Source organism: Delphinus delphis, chromosome 7 (genome assembly GCF_949987515.2).
Source record: "Delphinus delphis chromosome 7, mDelDel1.2, whole genome shotgun sequence".
Taxonomy (NCBI): Eukaryota; Metazoa; Chordata; class Mammalia; order Artiodactyla; family Delphinidae; genus Delphinus; species Delphinus delphis.
This window is the reverse complement of record NC_082689.1, coordinates 21436961-21456902: the sequence shown is the minus strand read 5'-3', so window position 1 is coordinate 21456902 and position 19942 is coordinate 21436961. Positions and strand designations below refer to the sequence as shown.

General features: G+C 44.2%; 1 protein-coding gene across 1 annotated transcript in view; it reads right to left on the bottom strand.

Moving 5' to 3' along the window:
• The window catches only part of MREG (melanoregulin), a 68193-nt gene extending 48849 nt beyond the window's left edge, over positions 1–19344 (bottom strand). The window contains exon 1 of the mRNA XM_060016149.1: positions 18217–19344. Within this exon, the coding sequence (XP_059872132.1) occupies positions 18217–18314 (98 nt within the window). The 5' untranslated portion in view covers positions 18315–19344. The remainder of the gene's footprint in view (positions 1–18216) is intronic.
• Positions 19345–19942: the final 598 nt, after the last annotated feature.

Below are 19942 nucleotides of genomic sequence, written 5' to 3'. Positions count from 1 at the left end.
GCCCTGGGGTCTGAGCCCGAAGCCCCGGGAGGACAGAGGAGGGGGAAGAGGGCACTGAATCGGAGCTTCACTTTCCCTCCCTCCCCCATATAATGACCTCTAAAAGGTTCTGAGGAAAGTGAGAGTGGCCGTTTTGCCCCCGGCCACCATCTGCTGATGATAAATATTTTATTAACCTCGGGCATTTGAGAAGCGGCTCTGAAGTTACACACAAGCGAAGCAGAGGCTGCTTTGACTCCCAAAAGGTAGGATAAGCAAAGTCTCAGGTTCCACCCCCAATCCCACCTAGGGTGCTGGACCAAATCACTTGGGAATCTTTTCTTTCAATACCATCTAGGGCTAAAAGGAGACTCCAGGCTTACAAACACTGGACTCCATGCCCGGGGACTGCATGCTAAGTGCCACTCAGCATTACAGCTGCTCACAAGGGTTTCCCGTGAGTCCTCACTACCAGCAAAGGACCGTGTATGAAAGCTTCTGGAAAGCCCCACAAAACACGCACTCACAGGCCGGCTGCTGAGGCCAGTGGTTCCAGTGACTTTACTGCTCTCCCCACAGACAGGCTGGGCGTCAGCCCTCACTGGTCCAAGACTGAAGCTCTGACAGTGAAGAGAGAACATCTCCAGTAAACAGCAAACAAAGGTCTCAAAAAACAGACCCCAAAAGGCTGTTTAGTGCGACCCCCTTGACTACCTAAGGCCTCCTTGTCTGATTCCCTACTAGGAACTGGCCTGCCTCTTTGCCCCTGGCTTCCAGACTTTTCCCCTCCTCCTTCTGTGGTGACTTCCTGGTGAAGGGGCAGGAGAAGCGAAGGTCCTTACCCTCTCCTTCTTTTTTTTTTTTTTTTTTGCGGTACGCGGGCCTCTCACTGCTGTGGCCTCTCCCGTTGCGGAGCACAGGCTCCGGACGCACAGGCTCAGGGCCATGGCTCACAGGCCCAGCCGCTCCGCAGCATGTGGGATCTTCCTGGACCGGGGCACGAACCCGTGTCCCCTGCATCAGCAGGCGGACTCTCAACCACTGCGCCACCAGGGAAGCCCTAGCCTCTCCTTCTTTTACTCCCTCCTCTATTCTCTGCCTCCTCTCTCCCTCCTTTCCTCCCTTCCTTCTTCTCCTCCCTTCCTTCCTCCCTCCCTCCCTCCCTTGTTCTTTCCTTCCTTCCTTCACTGCTTCCAAGACAGATACTCTGACCAAGTTAATTCAATGTCTAAACATTATTTAACCCCAAGTCTAAACATCGGTCCATAGATTCCGGAGCTTTTCTCATTGTTAACTACCAAGGCTCATCATGACTTCCTTCAACACCAGGGGCATCAACCTTCTCAAAGTACAGGAAGAAAAACTCTGGGTACTTTTCTGGCCCCTCTCCCTGACATGTTCCCACCCTTCATGCCTTCTCATCCCAAGGCTGAAACAGAGCACCGTGTGATCAGGCCTTTCATTCATTGCTTTAAGTGCTTTAAAGCCTTGAAGATGGTCCTGACAAGAAGTCTGTGAAGTAGGAAGGGGAAACATGATTTTTATGTCTCCCAGCTGAGGAAATGCTGGGGGCTCAGGAAGATTAGACTCAGCCCTTGGTCTCTTCCCTGTTTATATTCACTCCCAGTCATGTCACACCAGTCTCATGTTTTAAATACCATCCTCTCGAGGAAGATTCTCAAACCCATACCTGTAGCCCCAGTTCAGACCTCGCCCCCAAGTCCCAGACTCCTGCATCTACCTGGCTTCTTCCCATCTCCATATGGATGGCTAGTAGACAGCTCCACCTCAACATGGTGGACCAAGCCCCTGACCTCCCCTCCAAACCTCCCCACCAGCAGCCTCCCCACCCAGATGATGGGAAATCCAACCTTCCGATAGCTCAGGCCAAAATCCTTCAAGTCATCCTTGGTTCTCTCATCCCCAACATCTGATCCAACAGAAAATCCTATTAACAATACATGAAACAAATACCCACCTCTACCACTACCCCTTCCCAAGCCAAGGCACCTGTGTCTTGCAAAAGAATTCCTGCATTTTTTTTTTCACTGATCTACCTCTTTCTGCCATTGCCTCCACCAATTCTCAGTTCTTAACACAATCAAAGGGATCCTTTTAATATGTAAATCAGATCATGTCACCCCCTTCCTCAAAACCCTCCAGTGACTCCCATTTGACTTAGAATATAAGCCAAGGTCATACAATGGTCTATAATCCCTCGTGACACACCAGCCACTCTGGCCTCTTCGCTGTTCCCTGAATCCATCAGTCACACTGCCGTTTCGGGGCCCCTGCACTGGCTGCTTCTTCTACCTGTAATATTTTCCCCCAGAAGTCCATATGCCTCACTCCCTCCCCTCCTTTAAATCGCTTTCTAAACATCCCCTCCTCGATGAGGCCTACTCAGACCAATCTATTTAAAATAGCAAGCATGCTCCCCTGCCCCTGCTCTACCTCCACTTCCATGAGTTCTGTATCCTGGGTTGGGGGAGGTGGGGGAGATGAATCCCCTGCAGATACTGAGGGACAACTGGACTTATTTATCCTCTAATTTACTTATTATGTTTACTGCTTATTGTGCCACAACCCCCGCCAAGCACACACACACACACACACACACACACACACACACACACACACACTACAATAAAAGCCCCCTGAAGACAGGATCTGTATCTCTTTTGCTCAGTGATGTATCTGGAGTACTTAGAATAGGACCTGGCACTTAGTAGATGCTCAATTTGCTGAATGAATGAACTGCAATTTCCCAACTTCACAGGGCTATGAACGGTAGAAATGAGGCTGGAATCGACTCTCCAGACAAGTTCTTAACATGTTTGAACTGCTTAAATTCATGAAGGTGGGGCTTAAGAATCTTCCAGAGGAAGCAGACAGTAAGTACATATGTTTACGTCTGGTGGTGATCTGGGCTCTGAAGGAATACACGGTGACTAAGGGACAGAGCGAGGGCGAAGAGTACTGTTTTAAAGAGGATGGTCAGGGAAGAATTTTCTGATAAAATGACTTTGAGCAGAGACCTGAATCAAGTGAGGGAGTTTCCCAGACACATAAGTGGAGAAAGAACATTCTAGGCAGGGGGGACTCTGAGACAGCATGTGCTTGGTGTATTTGAAGACCCAGGAGAAGGCCAGTATGGCTAAAGGATGAATAATTTCCCCTTATGTGCTGACTTTAAAATCGAAAACATGCGTAATAGCCCCGAACTGGAAACCACCCAAAAGTCCACCAACAGAAGAATGGGTGAACCAAAGGAAATATACTATAAAGCAGTGAGAACCACGAACTACATGTGCCAACTTGGATGACAAGAACATACACAGTTTGATCCTATGTATGTAAAGTTTAAAAGCAGGCAAAACTAAAGAACATTTTTAAGGTGCATACATAGGTGGTAAAGCTATCAAGAAAAGCAAGGAGATGACTATCACAAAAGTCTAGATACAATCGGGTGAGAGACGTGGGGCTGCCGATAGCTATCTCTTGCCTTGGGCGGTGGTTACAGGAATATCCACTTGATAGTTGTTCTTTACACTGTACATATGTTTGTATGTTTTCAGTCTCTGATAGACAAACACAAAACTTTAAAAGTTAAGGAAAAAAATAAGTGAGAGACAATTCAGTAAACTCTCATTCCTTTCCAGGGAGTACAGGGGTACCTTAGATACATACTGTCTCACCAAAATTATTTCCTAAAAAAGATACCAAAGAATAGAGTGCACAGCATGTTATTGGTACAAAACAAACATGTATTAACCAGACTGAAAAGGACTTCCACTGCCAACATAACAAGCTATTTTACCCAACATTTAAGCAGAATTCACTTTTTAAACAAAGGTGTAGTGGCAAGATCACTTCAAGATATCTAGAGAATAAAAAGTTCCAGGAAACCTAGATCAAAGGATATGTACGAGAAAGAAATATCTTCTCTGGAACTTCCAATGTCACCAAGACTGACTAACACAACACAACTCACAAAAAGGGAAGAAGGATGCTGGGGGTTGCCTGGGAAGCAAATCTTTAAAAGTCATCCTCAGGGCTTCCCTGGTAGCGCAGTGGTTGAGAGTCTGCCTGCCGATGCAGGGGACACAGGTTCGTGCCCCAGTCCGGGAAGATCCCACATGCCGCGGAGCGGCTGGGCCCGTGAGCCATGGCCGCTGAGCCTGCGCGTCCGGAGCCTGTGCTCTGCAACGGGAGAGGCCACAACAGTGAGAGACCCATGTACCAAAAAAAAAAAAAAAAAAAAAGTCATCCTCAGGTGAATTCTGAGTCATACCAAGATGAATTCTTGGTAAAGTGTGTACCTCCTACTTCTTGACCTGAGGCCCAGTTTCTGGGAACAGCATGCAGGACCCTCCCCCATCTCTCCTCTGTCTTTCAAGAAAGTTAAAGTACAACTCTTGGAGTGGATTCTTCCAGCCAGGAGCACCTTCCTGCAACAGGAATCCTTGATGCCTCTGCAGTCACTTCCTAAGAGTCACTGCCTGGCCCAGGGCTACGGGCCTTGGAACAGGGCAGTGCAGAAAGACCTGGGTGAGTTAGCTGCATCAGCTCAGGTAACCCAGCAGCAGATTACGGGAAAAGAGTCAGGCCATCTGGGCCCCAGTCTGAGAGATCCCACTGACACTAGCATGTTAGTCAACATTTTTTAAAGCCTTCCAAAGGTAGAAGACAATTTGATCAGCTTGGAGGTCATGTGAGTCCACATGGTGAAATGAAAGATTCTAGACATGTGAAAGATTATTGTCCTAGAGTTGATTCTGATCACCTCTTAAATGTCTTCAAGCCACGATCCTTCTTTCCCACTGGCCCCTGGCTTCACAGCCTTAAGACAGAAAAATAAGCCAGTGTCTCTGGACCCCAAGCTATAACAATTCAGGGCAGGTCTCAGACTTCAAACACCATGTCTAGAACACACCACATAAGCAGCTAGATACACACCTCCCTGCACCCTAGGAGGGCTCTACTCTTTCTATGGAACTGAAGTAGAATAGGACTTGAATTCCAGCTCGGCCATGAGTGCCCCTGAGCAAGCTACTGAAGTTCTTGGGCCTCAGTTTCTTCTGCTGTCAAGCAGGGATTACAGAAGTAATTACAATCCAGCCTCACTATTCCCAGATTCCATATTTGCAAACTGGCCCACCCACTAAAATGTATCTGTGATCCCCAAATCAATACTCGTGGTGCTTTTGCAGTATCCGAGGCACAAGTTCTCATGTTTCCACTCTTGTACTGGGAACAAGTGTCCTTTTTGTGGTCTATCAGTGCCACGGTTTTTGGCATTTTTGTGCTTTTTGTTGGTGATTTCGCTGTTTAGCTCCCAAGCATAGTGCTGAAGTGCTAAAACAACATGTGTTAGATAAGATTCATTGAGGCATGAATTACAGAGCTATTGGCTGTCAGTTCAACGTTAATGAATCAACAATATATATTTAATAAGGTGTCTTTAAGCGGAAACACACATAAAACAAGGTTATATACTGACCAGTTGATGAACTGGCTCTCAGGGACCTAACCCTGAATTTTCCCCTTGGAGCCATGATTCTTTATTTCAGTATTCGCAGTGACCATAGACTGTAACTACTATGACTCACAAGAACTGACCATACCTCATAGGGTTATGGAGAGGATTTAATTAATAGATATAAAGCACTTATGACAATGACTGGTATGGCATAAGTGCTACAGACAACCTATAAAGGATCAGCAGAGACTTTTCCATAAAGACATTCTGTTTGGCATTTCAGCTAATAAGGGTCTTGGTGCTCTGGCCGGGAGTCAGGACTGAGCCTCTGAGTGGGAGGGCTGAGTTCAGGACATTGGACCAGAGACCTACTGGCCCAATGTAATATCAATCGGCGAGAGCTCTCCCAGAAATCTCCATCTCAACGCTAAGAACCAGCTCCACTCAACGACCAGCAAGGTCCAGTGCTGGACACCCCATGCCAAACAACTAGCAAGACAAGAACACAACCTCACCCATTAGCAGAGAGGCTGCCTAAAATCATACCAAGTTTACAGACACCTCAAAACACACCACCGGACACGGTCCTGCCCACCACAAAGAGAAGATCCAGCCTCATCCACCAGAACACAGGCACCAGTTCCCTCCACCAGGAAGCCTACACAGCCCACTAAACCAACCTTACCCACTGAGGACAGACACCAAAAACAACTGGAACTACGAACCTGTAGCCTGTAAAAAGGAGACCCCAAACACAGTAAGTTACGCAAAATGAGAAGACAGAGAAATACACATCAGATGAAGGAGCAAGGTAAAAACCCACCAGACCAAACAAATGAAGAGGAAATAGGCAGTCTACTTGAAAAAGAATTCAGAGTAATGATAGTAAAGATATCCCAAATCTTGGAAATAGAATGGAGAAAATACAAGAAATATTCAACAAGGACCTAGAAAAACTAAAGAGCAAACAAACAATGATGAGCAACATAATAAGTGAAATTAAAAATTCTCTAGAAGGAATCAATGCAGAATAACTGAGGCAGAAGAATGGATAAGTGACCAGGAAGATAAAATAGTGGAAATAACTACTGCAGAGCAGAATAAAGAAAAGGAAATGAAAAGAATTGAGGACAGTCTCAGAGACCTCTGGGACAACATTATATGCACCAACATTCAAATTATAGGGGTCCCAGAAGCAGAAGAGAAATAGAAAGGCTCTGACAAAATATTTGAAGAGATTATAGTTGTAAACTTCTCTAATATAGGAAAGGAAATAGTCAATCAAGTCCAGGAAGAGCAGAGAGCCCCATACAGTATAAATCCAAGGAGAAACACGCCAAGACACATGTTAATCAAACTGTCAAAAATTAAATACAAAGAAAAAATATTAAAAGCAGCAAAGGAAAAGTGACAAATAACATACAAGGGAATCCCGATAAGGTTAAAAGCTGATCTTTCAGCAGAAACTCTGCAAGTCAGAAGGGAGTGGCAGGACCTATTTAAAGTGATGAAAGGGAAAAACCTACAATCAATATTACTCTACCCAGCAAGGATCTCATTCAGATTTGACATAGAAATTAAAACCTAACAGACAAGCAAAAGCTAAGAGAATTCAGCATAACCAAACCAGCTTTACAACAAATGCTAAAGGAACTTCTCTAGGCAGGAAACACAAGAAAAGGAAAATACCTACCAAAAAACCCCCAAAACAATTAAGAAAATGGTAATAGAAACATACATTTTGATAATTACCTTAAATGTAAATGGATTAAATGCTCCAACCAAAAGACACAGACTGGCTGAATGGATACAAAAACAAGACCTGTATATATGCTGTCTACAAGAGACCCACTTCAGACCTAGGGACACATAAAGACTGAAAGTGAGGGAATGGAAAAAGATATTCTATGGAAATGGAAATCAAAAGAAAGCTGAAGTAGCAAATCTCATATCAGACAAATAGACTTTAAAATAAAGACTATTACAAGAGACAAAGAAGGACACTACATAATGATCAAGGGATCAATCCAAGAGGAAGATATAACAATTGTAAATATTTATGTACCCAACATAGGAGCACCTCAATACATAAGGCAAATGCTAATAGGCATAAAAGGGGAAATCGAGAGTAACCCAATAATATTAGGGGACTTTAACACCCCACTTTCACCAATGGACAGATCAACCAAAATGAAAATAAATAAGGAAATTTAAGAAAATTGAAATCGGATCAAGTATCTTTTCTGACCACAATGCTATAAGACTAGATATTAATTACAGGAAACAAACTGTAAAAAATACAAACACATGGAGGCTAAACAATACACTACTAAATAACCAGGAGATCACTGAAGAAATCAAAGAGGAAATCAAAAAATACCTAGAAACAAATAACAATGAAAACACGATGGTCCAAAACCTATGGGATGCAGCAAAAGCAGTTCTAAGAGAGAAGTTTACAGCAATACAATCCTACCTCAAGAAACAAGAAACATCTCAAATAAACAACCTAACCTTACACCTAAAGCACTTAGAGAAAGAAGAACAAAAAAACCCCAAAGTAAGCAGAAGGAAAGAAATCATAAAGATCAGATCAGAAATAAATGAAAAACAATGAAGGAAATGATAGCAAAGATCAATAAAACTAAAAGCTGGTTCTTTGAGAAGCTAAACAAAATTGATAAACCATTAGCCAGACTCATCAAGAAAAAAAGGGAGAAGACTCAAATCAATAGAATTAGAAATGAAAAAGGAGAAGTAACAACTGACACTGCAGAAATACAAGGGATCATGAGAGATTACTACAAGCAACTATATGCCAATAAAATGGACAACCTGGAAGAAATGGACAATTCTTAGAAAAGTACAACCTTCCAAGACTGAACCAAGAAGAAATAGAAAATATAAACAGACCAACCACAAGCACTGCAATTGAAACTGTGATTTAAAATCTTCCAACAAACAAAAGCCCAGGACCAACGGCTTCACAGGCGAATTCTATCAAACAATTAGAGAAGAGCTAACACCTATCCTTCTCAAACTCTTCCAAAATATAGCAGAGGGAGGAACACTCCCAAACTCATTCTACAAGGCCACCATCACCCTGATACCAAAACCAGACAAAGACATCACAAAAAAGAAAACTACAGACCAATATCACTGATGAACGAAGATGCAAAAATCCTCAACAAAATACTAGCAAACAGAATCCAACAGCACATTAAAAGGATCATATACCATGATCAAGTGGGGTTTATCCCAGGAATGCAAGGATTCTTCAGTATATGAAAATCAATCAATGTGATACACCATATTAACAAATAGAAGGAGAAAAACCATATGATCATCTCAACAGATACAGAAAAAGCTTTTGACAAAATTCAACACCGATTTATAAAAAACTCTCCAGAAAGTAGGCATAGAGGGAGCTTACCTCAACATAATAAAGGCCATATATGGCAAACCCACAGCCAACATCGTTCTCAATGGTGAAAAACTGAAACCATTTCCACTAAGATCAGGAACAAGAAAAGGTTGCCCACTCTCACCACTAATATTCAACATAGTTTTGGTAGTTTTAGCCACAGCAATCAGAGACGAAAAAGAAATAAAAGGAATCCAAATCGGAAAAGTAAAACTGTCATTGTTTGCAGATGACATGATACTATACATAAAGAATCCTAAAGATGCTACCAGAAAACTACTAGAGTTAATCAATGAATCTGGTAAAGTAGTAGGATACAAAATTAATGCACAGAAATCTCTTGCATTCCTATATACTAATGATGAAAAATCTGAAAGAGAAATTAAGCAAACACTCCCATTTACCATTTTTGTAACAAAAAGTATAAAATACCTAGGAATAAACCTACCTAAGGAGACAAAAGACCTATATGCAGACAACTATGAGACACTGATGAAAGAAATTAAAGATGATACAGAAACAGATGGAGAGAAATACTATGTTCTTGGATAGGAAGAATTAACATTGTGAAAACGACTACACTACACAAAGCAATCTATAGATTCAATACAATCCCTATCAAAGTACTAATGGCATTTTTCACAGAACTAGAACAAAAAATTTCACAATTTGTATGGAAACACAAAAGACCCCAAATAGCCAAAGCAATCTTGAGAAAGAAAAACAGAGCCTGAGGAATCAGGCTCCCTGGCTTCAGACTATAATACAAAGCTACAGTAATCAAGACAGTATGGTACTGGCACAAAAATAGAAATATAGATGAATGGAACAGGATAGAAAGCCCAGAGATAAACACACACACACATGGTGTGGAAAAAAGGGAACCCTCCTGCACTGTTGGTGGGAATGTAAATTGATACAGCCACTGTGGAGAACAGTACGGAGGTTCCTTAAAAAACTAAAAATAGGGCTTCCCTGGTGGCGCAGTGGTTGAGAGTCCACCTGGAAATGCGGGGGACGCGGGTTCGTGCCCCGGTCCGGGAGGATCCCACATGCCACGGAGTGGCTGGGCCCGTGAGCCATGCCGCTGGGCCTGCGGGTCCGGAGCCTGTGCTCCGCGGCGGGGGAGGCCACAGAGGTGAGAGGCCCGCGTACCGCAAAAAAAAAAAAAAAAAAAAAACTAAAAATAGAACTACCATATGACCCAGCAATCCCACTACTGGGCATATACCCTGAGAAAACCATAATTCAAAAAGAGTCATGTACCACAATATTCATTGCAGCACTATTTACTATAGCCAGGACATGGAAGCAACCTAAGTGTCCACTGACAGATGAACGGATAAAGGTGATGTGGCACATATATACAATGGAATATTACTCAGCCATAAAAAGAAACGAAATTGAGTTATTTGTAGTGAGGTGGATGGACCTAGAGTCTGTCATACAGAGTGAAGTAAGTCAGAAAGAGAAAAACAAATACCGTATGCTAACACATATATATAGAATCTAAAAAAAAAAAAAAAAAAAAAGGTTCTGAAGAACCTAGGGGCAGGACAGGAATAAAGATGCAGACATAGAGAATGGACTTGAGGGCACAGGGAGGGGGAAGGGTAAGCTGGGACGAGGTGAGAGAGTGGCATGGACTTATATACACTACTAAATGTAAAATAGATAATGGGAAGCAGCCGCATAGCACAAGGAGATCTGCTTGGTGTTTTGTGACCACCTAGAGGGGTGGGATAGGGAAGGTGGGAGGGAGATGCAAGAGGGAGGGGATATGGGGATACATGTATACGAATAGCTGATTCACTTTGTTATACAGCAGCAACTAACACAACAATGTAAAGCAATTATACTCCAATAAAGATGTTAAAAAAAATAAAAGGATCAGCAGAGCTTGATGGGAAGGCACACATCACAACTTCAATCTCTCGCCCTCTTCGACATGCTGGCGCAGTATGACTCACGCGGAACCATTTCTTTTTTTTTTTTTTTTTTTTTGGCTGCACGGCACGGCATGTGGGATCTTAGTTTCCAGACCAGGGGTCTAGGGATGGAACCCGCTCCCCCTGCAGTGGAAGCGTGGAGTCTTAACCAGTAGACCGCCAGGGAAGTCCCAACTGAACCATTTCTTTATCATCAGGAAAATTCAATTCTGTTGCTGACACTCACAGGCCCCGATCAGTTCATCCTCTGAACAGCCCCTCTTTATGGGCATAAAACAACCATCAAGAGCAAACTGAGGTTTTATTTTCTTTTCCCCTAATGGGAATTCCAGGCACTGGAGAAAAATAAAACACTGACATCTGTTCTCCGTTCACTGCCCACAAATGTGTGCATAAATTCTGTTATTAGGAATGGAAGCTGCAGGTGGGTATTGAGAAGAGCAGGGAGCAAAACAGATTTGGAAGATTGTTAGGTTCACTTAGGCGGCTGAAGAGAGAGCCACAAATAAAAACTCAACCATGATTTGCTCATTCTTTCCCTTTCTTCTTCTGCTTTTGAACAACTGGACACATGATGCTTATCAGTTATTAATAGCCAATATGTCAGAGAGTAAGAATTCTACTCCCCTGAAAAGTTCCAAGTAAGCCTCGTGGAAGATGCTTTAGCGAGTGACATTGACACTGCACTTCTTTCCATTTTAGACTTCTCCAGGCCTCTGATGTCCATATTGTATGGCATCTGGTGATAGACTTTCTAGTGGACAGAGGATTTGGGCATCTCTCTGCTTAAAGATGACTGCAGCTGCGCCTCCAGAGTCACATAAATTCAAGGGGCACAACTCATGCTTAGTTGTGGATTTTTACAAGGCAAAAGAATGCTTTCATCACTGATGGAAGAAAGCTCTGCTATAAAAGTGAAATAAAAACCAATGCGTGGGTTTCCCTGGTAGCGCAGTGGTTGAGAATCTGCCTGCCAATGCAGGGGACACGGGTTCGAGCCCTGGTCTGGGAAGATCTCACATGCCGCGGAGCAACTGCGCCCGTGAGCCACAGCTACTGAGCCTGCGCGTCTGGAGCTTGTGTTCCGCAACACGAGAGGCCGCGACAATGAGAGGCCCACGCACCGCGATGAAGAGTGGCCCCCGCTCGCCGCAACTAGAGAAAGCCCTCACACAGAAATGAAGACCCAATACAGCCTAAATAAATAAATAAATAAATTTATTAAAAAAACAAACAAACAAACCAAAAAAACCAATGCTTTGAGCTCAAACATTTTCCCAAAAGTACCCTGCAGTGGTTGACTAGTGTCCCCCCAAAAGACATCTTTCAGTCCTAATCCCCAGTTCCTATGAATGTGACCTTATTTGGAAATAGAGGCTTTACAGATGTATCAATAGTTAGTTAAGCATCTTGACACGAGATCATCCTGGGTTTAGGGTGGACCCTAAATCCAACGGCTGGTATCCTTATAAGAGAAGAGAAAAGGAGATTTGAGACCAAAAGGACAGAAACATGGAGGACGACGGAGGTAAGGACTGGAGTTGTGCTGCCACAAGCCAAGGACACCAGGAGCCACCCAAAGCTAGAATCCATGTCAAATAGAATTTCAGCTGACACAAGTCCACAGAAAGATGAGAGTCTGCATCAAGCCTAGAATGGCCCTTCAAGGCTGTATCTTAAAGTTGGATCTCTCCATTGGACAGAAGAAGAAATTAAAGTTCTAGGAAGTTAAGAGAGTTCCCCAAAATCCCACAGCCTGTTAATAGATGAGACGAGGACTCAGGTCTCCGAACTCCCCCTGGGCTTGGCTCTCAGGGCCAGGTTGCTCCTACAACTAGGTAGAAGAATTATACTAATGAAGGACATGGAAGAAGGGCAGGAGAAAGGGGCCACAATGGGCAGGAGCTAAGGCTAGTGATATCCACCAGTGTCTAATATATAAATATCATCAGTTAATGTTGGACACTGGTAGTTTTCTGAATTTTCTGCAATGCAAGGCATGGCCTCTAAAGTCACACAGACATGGATTCAAATTCTGGCTCTCCGACTTATCAGCTGTGACTTTGAATTAATTATCTGAATACTAAGCCCTGAGTTCCTTATCTATAAAATGGGGATAAATAACACCTATCTCATTTGGTCATAGCGACAATTAAATGACAGATTGTATGTAAAAAAAAAAAAACCAACTACATACAGTACGCACCATTTATATAAAGTTAAGAAGGCCAAACACAGATTCAATTTAGAGCTCACCTGTGCGGGGGACGGGGTGGGGGGAGCGTGCAGTCACGAAGGGATACATGGGGGGCTTCCACTCTATTGTTAATGTTTTTTTAAATATTTATTCATTTATTTATTTTTGGCTGTGTTGGGTCTTCGTTTCTGTGCGAGGGCTTTCTCTAGTTGCAGCGAGCGGGGGCTACTCTTCATCGCGGTGCGCGGGCCTCTCACTGTCACGGCCTCTCTTGTTGAGGAGCACAGGCTCCAGATGCACAGGCTCAGTAGTTGTGGCTCACGGGCCTAGTTGCTCCACGGCATGTGGGATCTTCCCGGACCAGGGCTCGAACCCATGTCCCCTGCATTGGCAGGCGGATTCTTAACCACTGCGCCACCAGGGAAGCCCAATGTTTTCTTAAGGTGTGTGGTGCTGGGTATGTGGGTGCTTATGCTGTTATTCTTCATAACATTTTGTTTTAAATACATTTCTTAAAATTTACACATAGGAAGAAATTAATAAATTAACGGCTATTATAATTTCTATTAACCCAAAAGTATTTATTCAGTTCTTACTCCATGTGGGGGACTGTGCAACACAATAGCGAATGCTAAGGAAAGATTCATGCCCCCCCAATCTAGATTAGAACCTCCAGTCTGGCGGGGTTGCAGCACCCAACTTATAAGTGTAATAGTACCAGGCAGAATGCAGTAAGTGACTTGAGGGGTAAAAAGAAAGAAAAGAGACACCATAACTGCTTGGAGAGACCTTCTAAGACTTCATCATACAGGGGGCAACTGAAATGTGCCTTAAAACCCGAGTAGAATCCTCAGCAGTAGAGAAAACAAAAGATGTCTAGCTAACAATTATGCCATTAACAGAGGCACCAGAAGGGAAACCAGAATGATTACACAGATCACGGGCACAGAGACTAGAGAATGTGAAATCAGAGGCCAGGGAAAGAGGAAATGAGAAATAAGGCCAGGATGGTCAGCACAGGGGTACTCGTGTCCAGCGAGAAAACAAGAGCAGATTTCTTTCTCTTGAAACTTTCAAAAGAACAGTTTTCATGTAATCATGCAGGGGAAGGAGCGAAATCTCAGGATGAGTGGGAGGTGAAGAAGGAGGTAGGGGTACAGCTGACTATGCCTTAGAGACATTTGCACCTGCTGCAAAGGACGGCAGCTAAAGAAAATGGCAATATCAGGATGAATTTTTAGTCAAGGGAGGCCCCAGCATACTTCCAGAGAAAGGGCAAAGAAAGAACTAGTGGGACATCGAAATATACAGATGCAAACCAGACAAGCGACCGCCATTCTCTTTCACATACAAGGTTCCAGAAAAAGCAAAAGGAAAAAGGTCAAAAACACAAGTGGCAATGTCAGATTGGCATATGAGCTGAGATTAAAAATTGGTTTTCTTGAACTAACGAAGAGTCCCTGGTCCATTTTGGAAAAGGACTACAGGTGATCAGGCACACAAATGACAAACGTTTTCCCTCTGACCACACCCCTTCCAGGCACTATTACCTTGGGGTATGAAATAAAACTTGAAAACCACTGTTTTACCATAGAATAAAGGATTTAGCTGGGGGGAGTAGATATCTGTACAAAACCTTTTTTATAAATGAAAAAAAATAACATGAAGAATGAAGTTCTTAATAAAAAATAAAGTTAAGACCATCTGACCATATCATTTCACCACATCAAGATTCCAAACCAGCCACTATGGAAAATAGCCTGGCAGCTCCTCAAAAAGTTAAATGTAGGGGCTTCCCTGGTGGTGCAGTGGCTGAGAATCCGCCTGCCAATGCAGGGGACACGGGTTCGAGCCCTGGTCTGGGAAGATCCCACATGCCGCAGAGCAACTGGGCCTGTGAGCCCCAACACTGAGCCTGCATGTCTGGAGCCTGTGCTCCGCAACAAGAGAGGCCGCGATAGTGAGAGGCCCGCGCACCGCGATGAAGAGTGGCCCCCCGCTCGCCGCAACTAGAGAAAGCCCTCGCACAGAAACAATGACCCAACACAGCCAAAAATAAATAAATAAATTTATTTAAAAAAAAAAAGTTAAATGTAGAATTTACCGTACGACCCAGCAATTCCACTTCTAGGTATATACCCAAGAGAACAGAAAACATACGTCCACACAAAAACTTGTACACCACTGTTTGTAGCAGCATTATTTATAAAAGCCAAAAAGTGGAAACCACCCAAATGTCCGTCAATTGATAAATAAAATGTAATATATCCATACAATGGAATATTACCCAATGACAAAAAAAGAATGAAATGAGGATACACCCTACAACATGGATGAAACTTGAAAACCTTACGCTAAGTGAAAGAAGTCAGATGCAAAAGGCCACATAATGAATGATTCCATTTGTACAAAATGTCCAGAATAGTCAAATCTCTAAAAACAGAAGGTAGGTTAGTGGTTGACTGTGGGGAGTTGGGGGGTGGGGGTGAGTGGCGGGGGGGCAGGGCAGCAAGTGACTGCCAATGGATATACTGCTTCTCTTTCAACTGATGAAAACGTTCTGAGTTAGATAGTGGTTACGATTGCACAGCTTTGTGAATGTATTAAAAAGCACTGAACTTCACACTTAAAAAAAATTTCAAACTAGACCTTCCAATGACTTGGGCAGGAAAGAACATGCCGGTACACACACACACACACACACACACACACACACACACACACGTCACTGCTCCACACACCCATTAATAGGCTGCTCTTCCCAAATATTATACTGAAATGATGCCAGAATGACACTAAACGACAAAAGACCAGTCCACCCATATGCACATGCTCAGAAGAATAGCAATGATGCTTAATAATAACTAAAATTCATTGGCTGTTTACTATGTGTCAGGCACTGTACTGAGCACTTCACATGGATTAGCTCATTTTGTTTCTCACTTCATCCCTTTGAGGTATTACCATGCCCATTTTACAGATGAGGAAATTAAGGCACAAAAAAAGTTTCATAACTTGTGCCATGTCACACAGTTGGAATTTAACCCCAGGCAATCTGATTCATGAGCACTATGTTATTCTGCCCCAACTGACTCTGTCTTCTTAAATCACTTACAAAATTCACTGACTTACAGTGTAAACCAAGGCAGGGGAGGGTTGAGGTTTTAATACAACCAAAACTGGGTTTCCCTGGTGGCGCAGTGGTTGAGAGTCCGCCTGCCGATACAGAGGACACAGGTTCGTACCCCGGTTGGGGAAGATCCCACATGCCGCGGAGTGGCTGAGCCCTTGAGCCATGGCCGCTGAGCCTGCGCATCCTGAGCCTGTGCTCCGCAACGGGAGAGGCCACAACAGTGAGAGGCCCGCGTACCGCAAAAAAATAAAAATAAAAATATTTTTAAAAATAAAACAACCAAAACTATCATCTTAAATAGCAATTCTGGAAAGAATACTGGAAAGACCCAAGGCTCTGAGAATGAGACCAAGCTGAGAGCTGTATTTCATGTTACTATGAATATTGATAAGTTGACTGTAAAACCCAAGCATGAAATTCCAGATTGTTACCCACTACTTTTAAGACTCATGGTAGATTACTGGGTTTCTCCCTGCCTGCAACAATCTAATAATCTAAGTGGGAACACCACTGCAAGAGCAAACAAAAACATTGGGTATTGTGTGTATGACTTTATACATAGAATACAAACAGGACATGTTTACATACATGTGTGCTCACTAAACAGTGAGGGGCAGATGGCAAGTTCTAAACCCTATGTTATTGGAGAGGAAGATGAATAAGGGTAAAAAAAATCAAAGAAGACTGCTTGAGGAGACCTTGAGAACTAGCATTTAGGAAGGGGCAGAAAGAATAAAGGTCACTACTTGAAGCAAGCTTGGAGGGAATAAGGAGGTTGGATTGTTCCTAGAGCAGTAAGGATGCCTGTATGATTAAATCAAGGGGTGTACAGTGTGTAATGTACCAGAAAATAATAGTGGACAGGAGGGAAGGGGTTATGTAAGATCTCAAAAATCAAGCTAAAATGTTTGGACTCGATAGAGTAAGAAAAGGTAAATCATGCTTTTAAAAAAGTTGTGAGGGACTTCCCTGGTGGCGCAGTGATTAAGAATCCACCTGCCAATGCAGGGGACATGGGTTCAAGCCCTGGTCCAGGAAGATCCCACATGCCGAGGAGCAACTAAGCCTGTGTGCCACAACTACTGAGCCCGTGTGCCTGGAGCCCGTGCTCTGCAACAAGAGAAGCCACCGCAATGAGAAGCCTGCGCACCGCAACGAAGAGCAGCCTCGTGGCAACTAAAGAAAGCCCTGAAGACCCAACACAGCCAAAAAAAAGTTGTGAAAGCTTTATCATATTAGTTGCATACTTCATAACAAACACTGGCTTCCACGTTTGCTTACCCAACTCTGGAGTTCTGCCTCATCTACTATTTCCTAATTTCATTTTAAATATTTTGTTTCTGTCATATCTACCTCCAAGTCATGCCCTAGTGAAACCTTAATTTCATCAGAGTCAGGATATAAAATAATTGCTTACAGTCACCGCCCTGAACAAAGCTGTGTTGGATGGTGCCTTCACAAAGCCACTTAGCACATCGCTAATGTGCATTAAATGTCCTCACACTTCATAGCTTAATCTGTAATGAATCAACGTCCCAGTGAATAAGCTGTCCCTTGAGAAAAATATGTACTTTTTTTTAAATGTGAAAAGTATTTCCTTGCACTCAGTCACTGCGATCGTCTTCTTTCAGTAATAAAATTGAATGACAACGTATCCAACTTTTTTCCTGGGTGAAACAGAAATTCACAGTTGCCCATTTCACTGAAACAGAAATAGGCAGTCACAGTTGTATTTAATCGGACCCCTATGCAAACTTCTCTCCCCTACTTCTCTGCGGGGTCACTGCACCTGAATTCTTGCCGTTTTCCACAGGCTTCCAACTTGGGTCTCAGGTGCCTCCGAGGATCTGTGCTTTCAGGCAAATATTTTACCCGAGGAACAAACCCAAGGAGCAGGATCTCCTGTAAGGAACCCAGGGGCTTAGTCTGCGCCTCAGTGTGACCTTAAAGCAAGCGCACGTCCCCAGCTCTGACGAGCACACGAGTATCCGCACTCCGCGGCGCCCAGCAACGGTCAGGGAGCTCCAGATCGCGGCCGGGGCGCGCACCCACCTGACCAGGGGCTCCTTCTCGGGCACGGCGGGCTCCTCCAGGCACCCGCACGGGCAGCAGCAGCAGCACACGGTCCTCAGCCAGGCCCTCAGCCCCATGGAGAGCGAGGTGCCCCGCCGGCGCCGGACGACTCCGAGGAAGCCGCGGCGGCGGCGGCGAGCGAGCGCGGCTGCGGCGCGGCCACCGGACCGGCGTCCAGGTGCGGGGACAGTGGCGGCCGGGGCGTCGCGGGCCGGTCCGTGCGCATCACGCTGCGGCCGGGGACGCGGGCAAGGCGGGAGGCGCCTTCACGGCCCCGGGGCTGCAGGGCCGCGCGCTTTCCTCCACTTGGGTTTTGTTTAGGGCGCGGGTTTTGTTGGGGCTTTTCTTCTCTCGCTTTAATTCCCCGGGCGCAAATTGGGGCGCATGCGTTCCCGAGACGCTTCGCTGCTGCCCTCTAAAGAGGAAGCAGGGACTCCAGCCGCCAGACGGCAAAATCCGAGGGCACCGTGGGCGACCGGGCTGAGGGAAGGAGGGGCAAGCCCTCGAGTCACTGAGCACGAGGTTGGGCTGGATCTATTTATACGTTTTATTGGCCTCGCTCCCCGAGGAAATAAAAGGTCCTCCTTCCCAGCCCCACCCTTGCCTTCAAAGCGGAGGTTAGGGCAAATTTTTAACATGTCAGTCCCACAAAGAGTAAAAGTTAGCGAAAGAATAGGGTTGATGCATTGCAGAAGTGAGTTTTTTTAAGTACTATATTCACAACGAACTTTTAAAAATCGTTTTCAAGTCTCCCAGTCCTTGAATAATTCCCTCAAAAGAGGCAACCTCTATCATCAGTATTTTGCGACTTTCCAGAGCTATTTATGTGTGCGTGTGTGTGTATATTTACTTACCCTTCTGCACACTTGTAAGTATAGGCACCCACAGCCCTCTCCCTTTTTACCCCAACAGTGGCATACTCCACACATTTCTGTCCCTGATTTGCTTCACTCCTTTTACCATGGAGACTGTTCCACCCACTACATGTATAACTTCCTCTATCGTTCTTTGCATTTATGCATTTATGTAGTTGCATTTATGTAGCTGATGCCCTTATGTTATTTTAACCAGATCCTTATGAATGGACATTTAAGTTCATTCCAGCCTTTTGATATTAAAATAATGCTGCAGTGACTATCCTTTCACTGTGTGTTTGGATATGTGTATCCCTGCAGTGACTATCCTTTCACTGTGTGTTTCGATATCTGTATCCCTGCAGTGACTGTCCTTTCACTGTGTGTTTGGATATGTGTATCCCTGCAGCGAATATCCTTTCACTGTGTGTTTGGATATGTGTATCCCTGCAGTGACTGTCCTCTCACTGTGTGTTTGGATATGTGTATCCCTGCAGTGACTGTCCTTTCACTGTGTGTTTGGATATGTGTATCCCTGCAGTGACTATCCTCTCACTGTGTGTTTGGATATGTGTATCCCTGCAGTGACTGTCCTCTCACTGTGTGTTTGGATATGTGTATCCCTGCAGTGACTATCCTCTCACTGTGTGTTTGGATATGTGTATCCCTGCAGTGAATATCCTCTCACTGTGTGTTTGGATATGTGTATCCCTGCAGTGACTGTCCTTTCACTGTGTGTTTGGATATGTGTATCCCTTGAATAAATACTTGGCAGCTGACTTTCTGGGTCATAGGTAAGATGCCTTTTTAAATTCTGATGGATCTTGCCAAATTGCCCTCCAAAGAGGTAA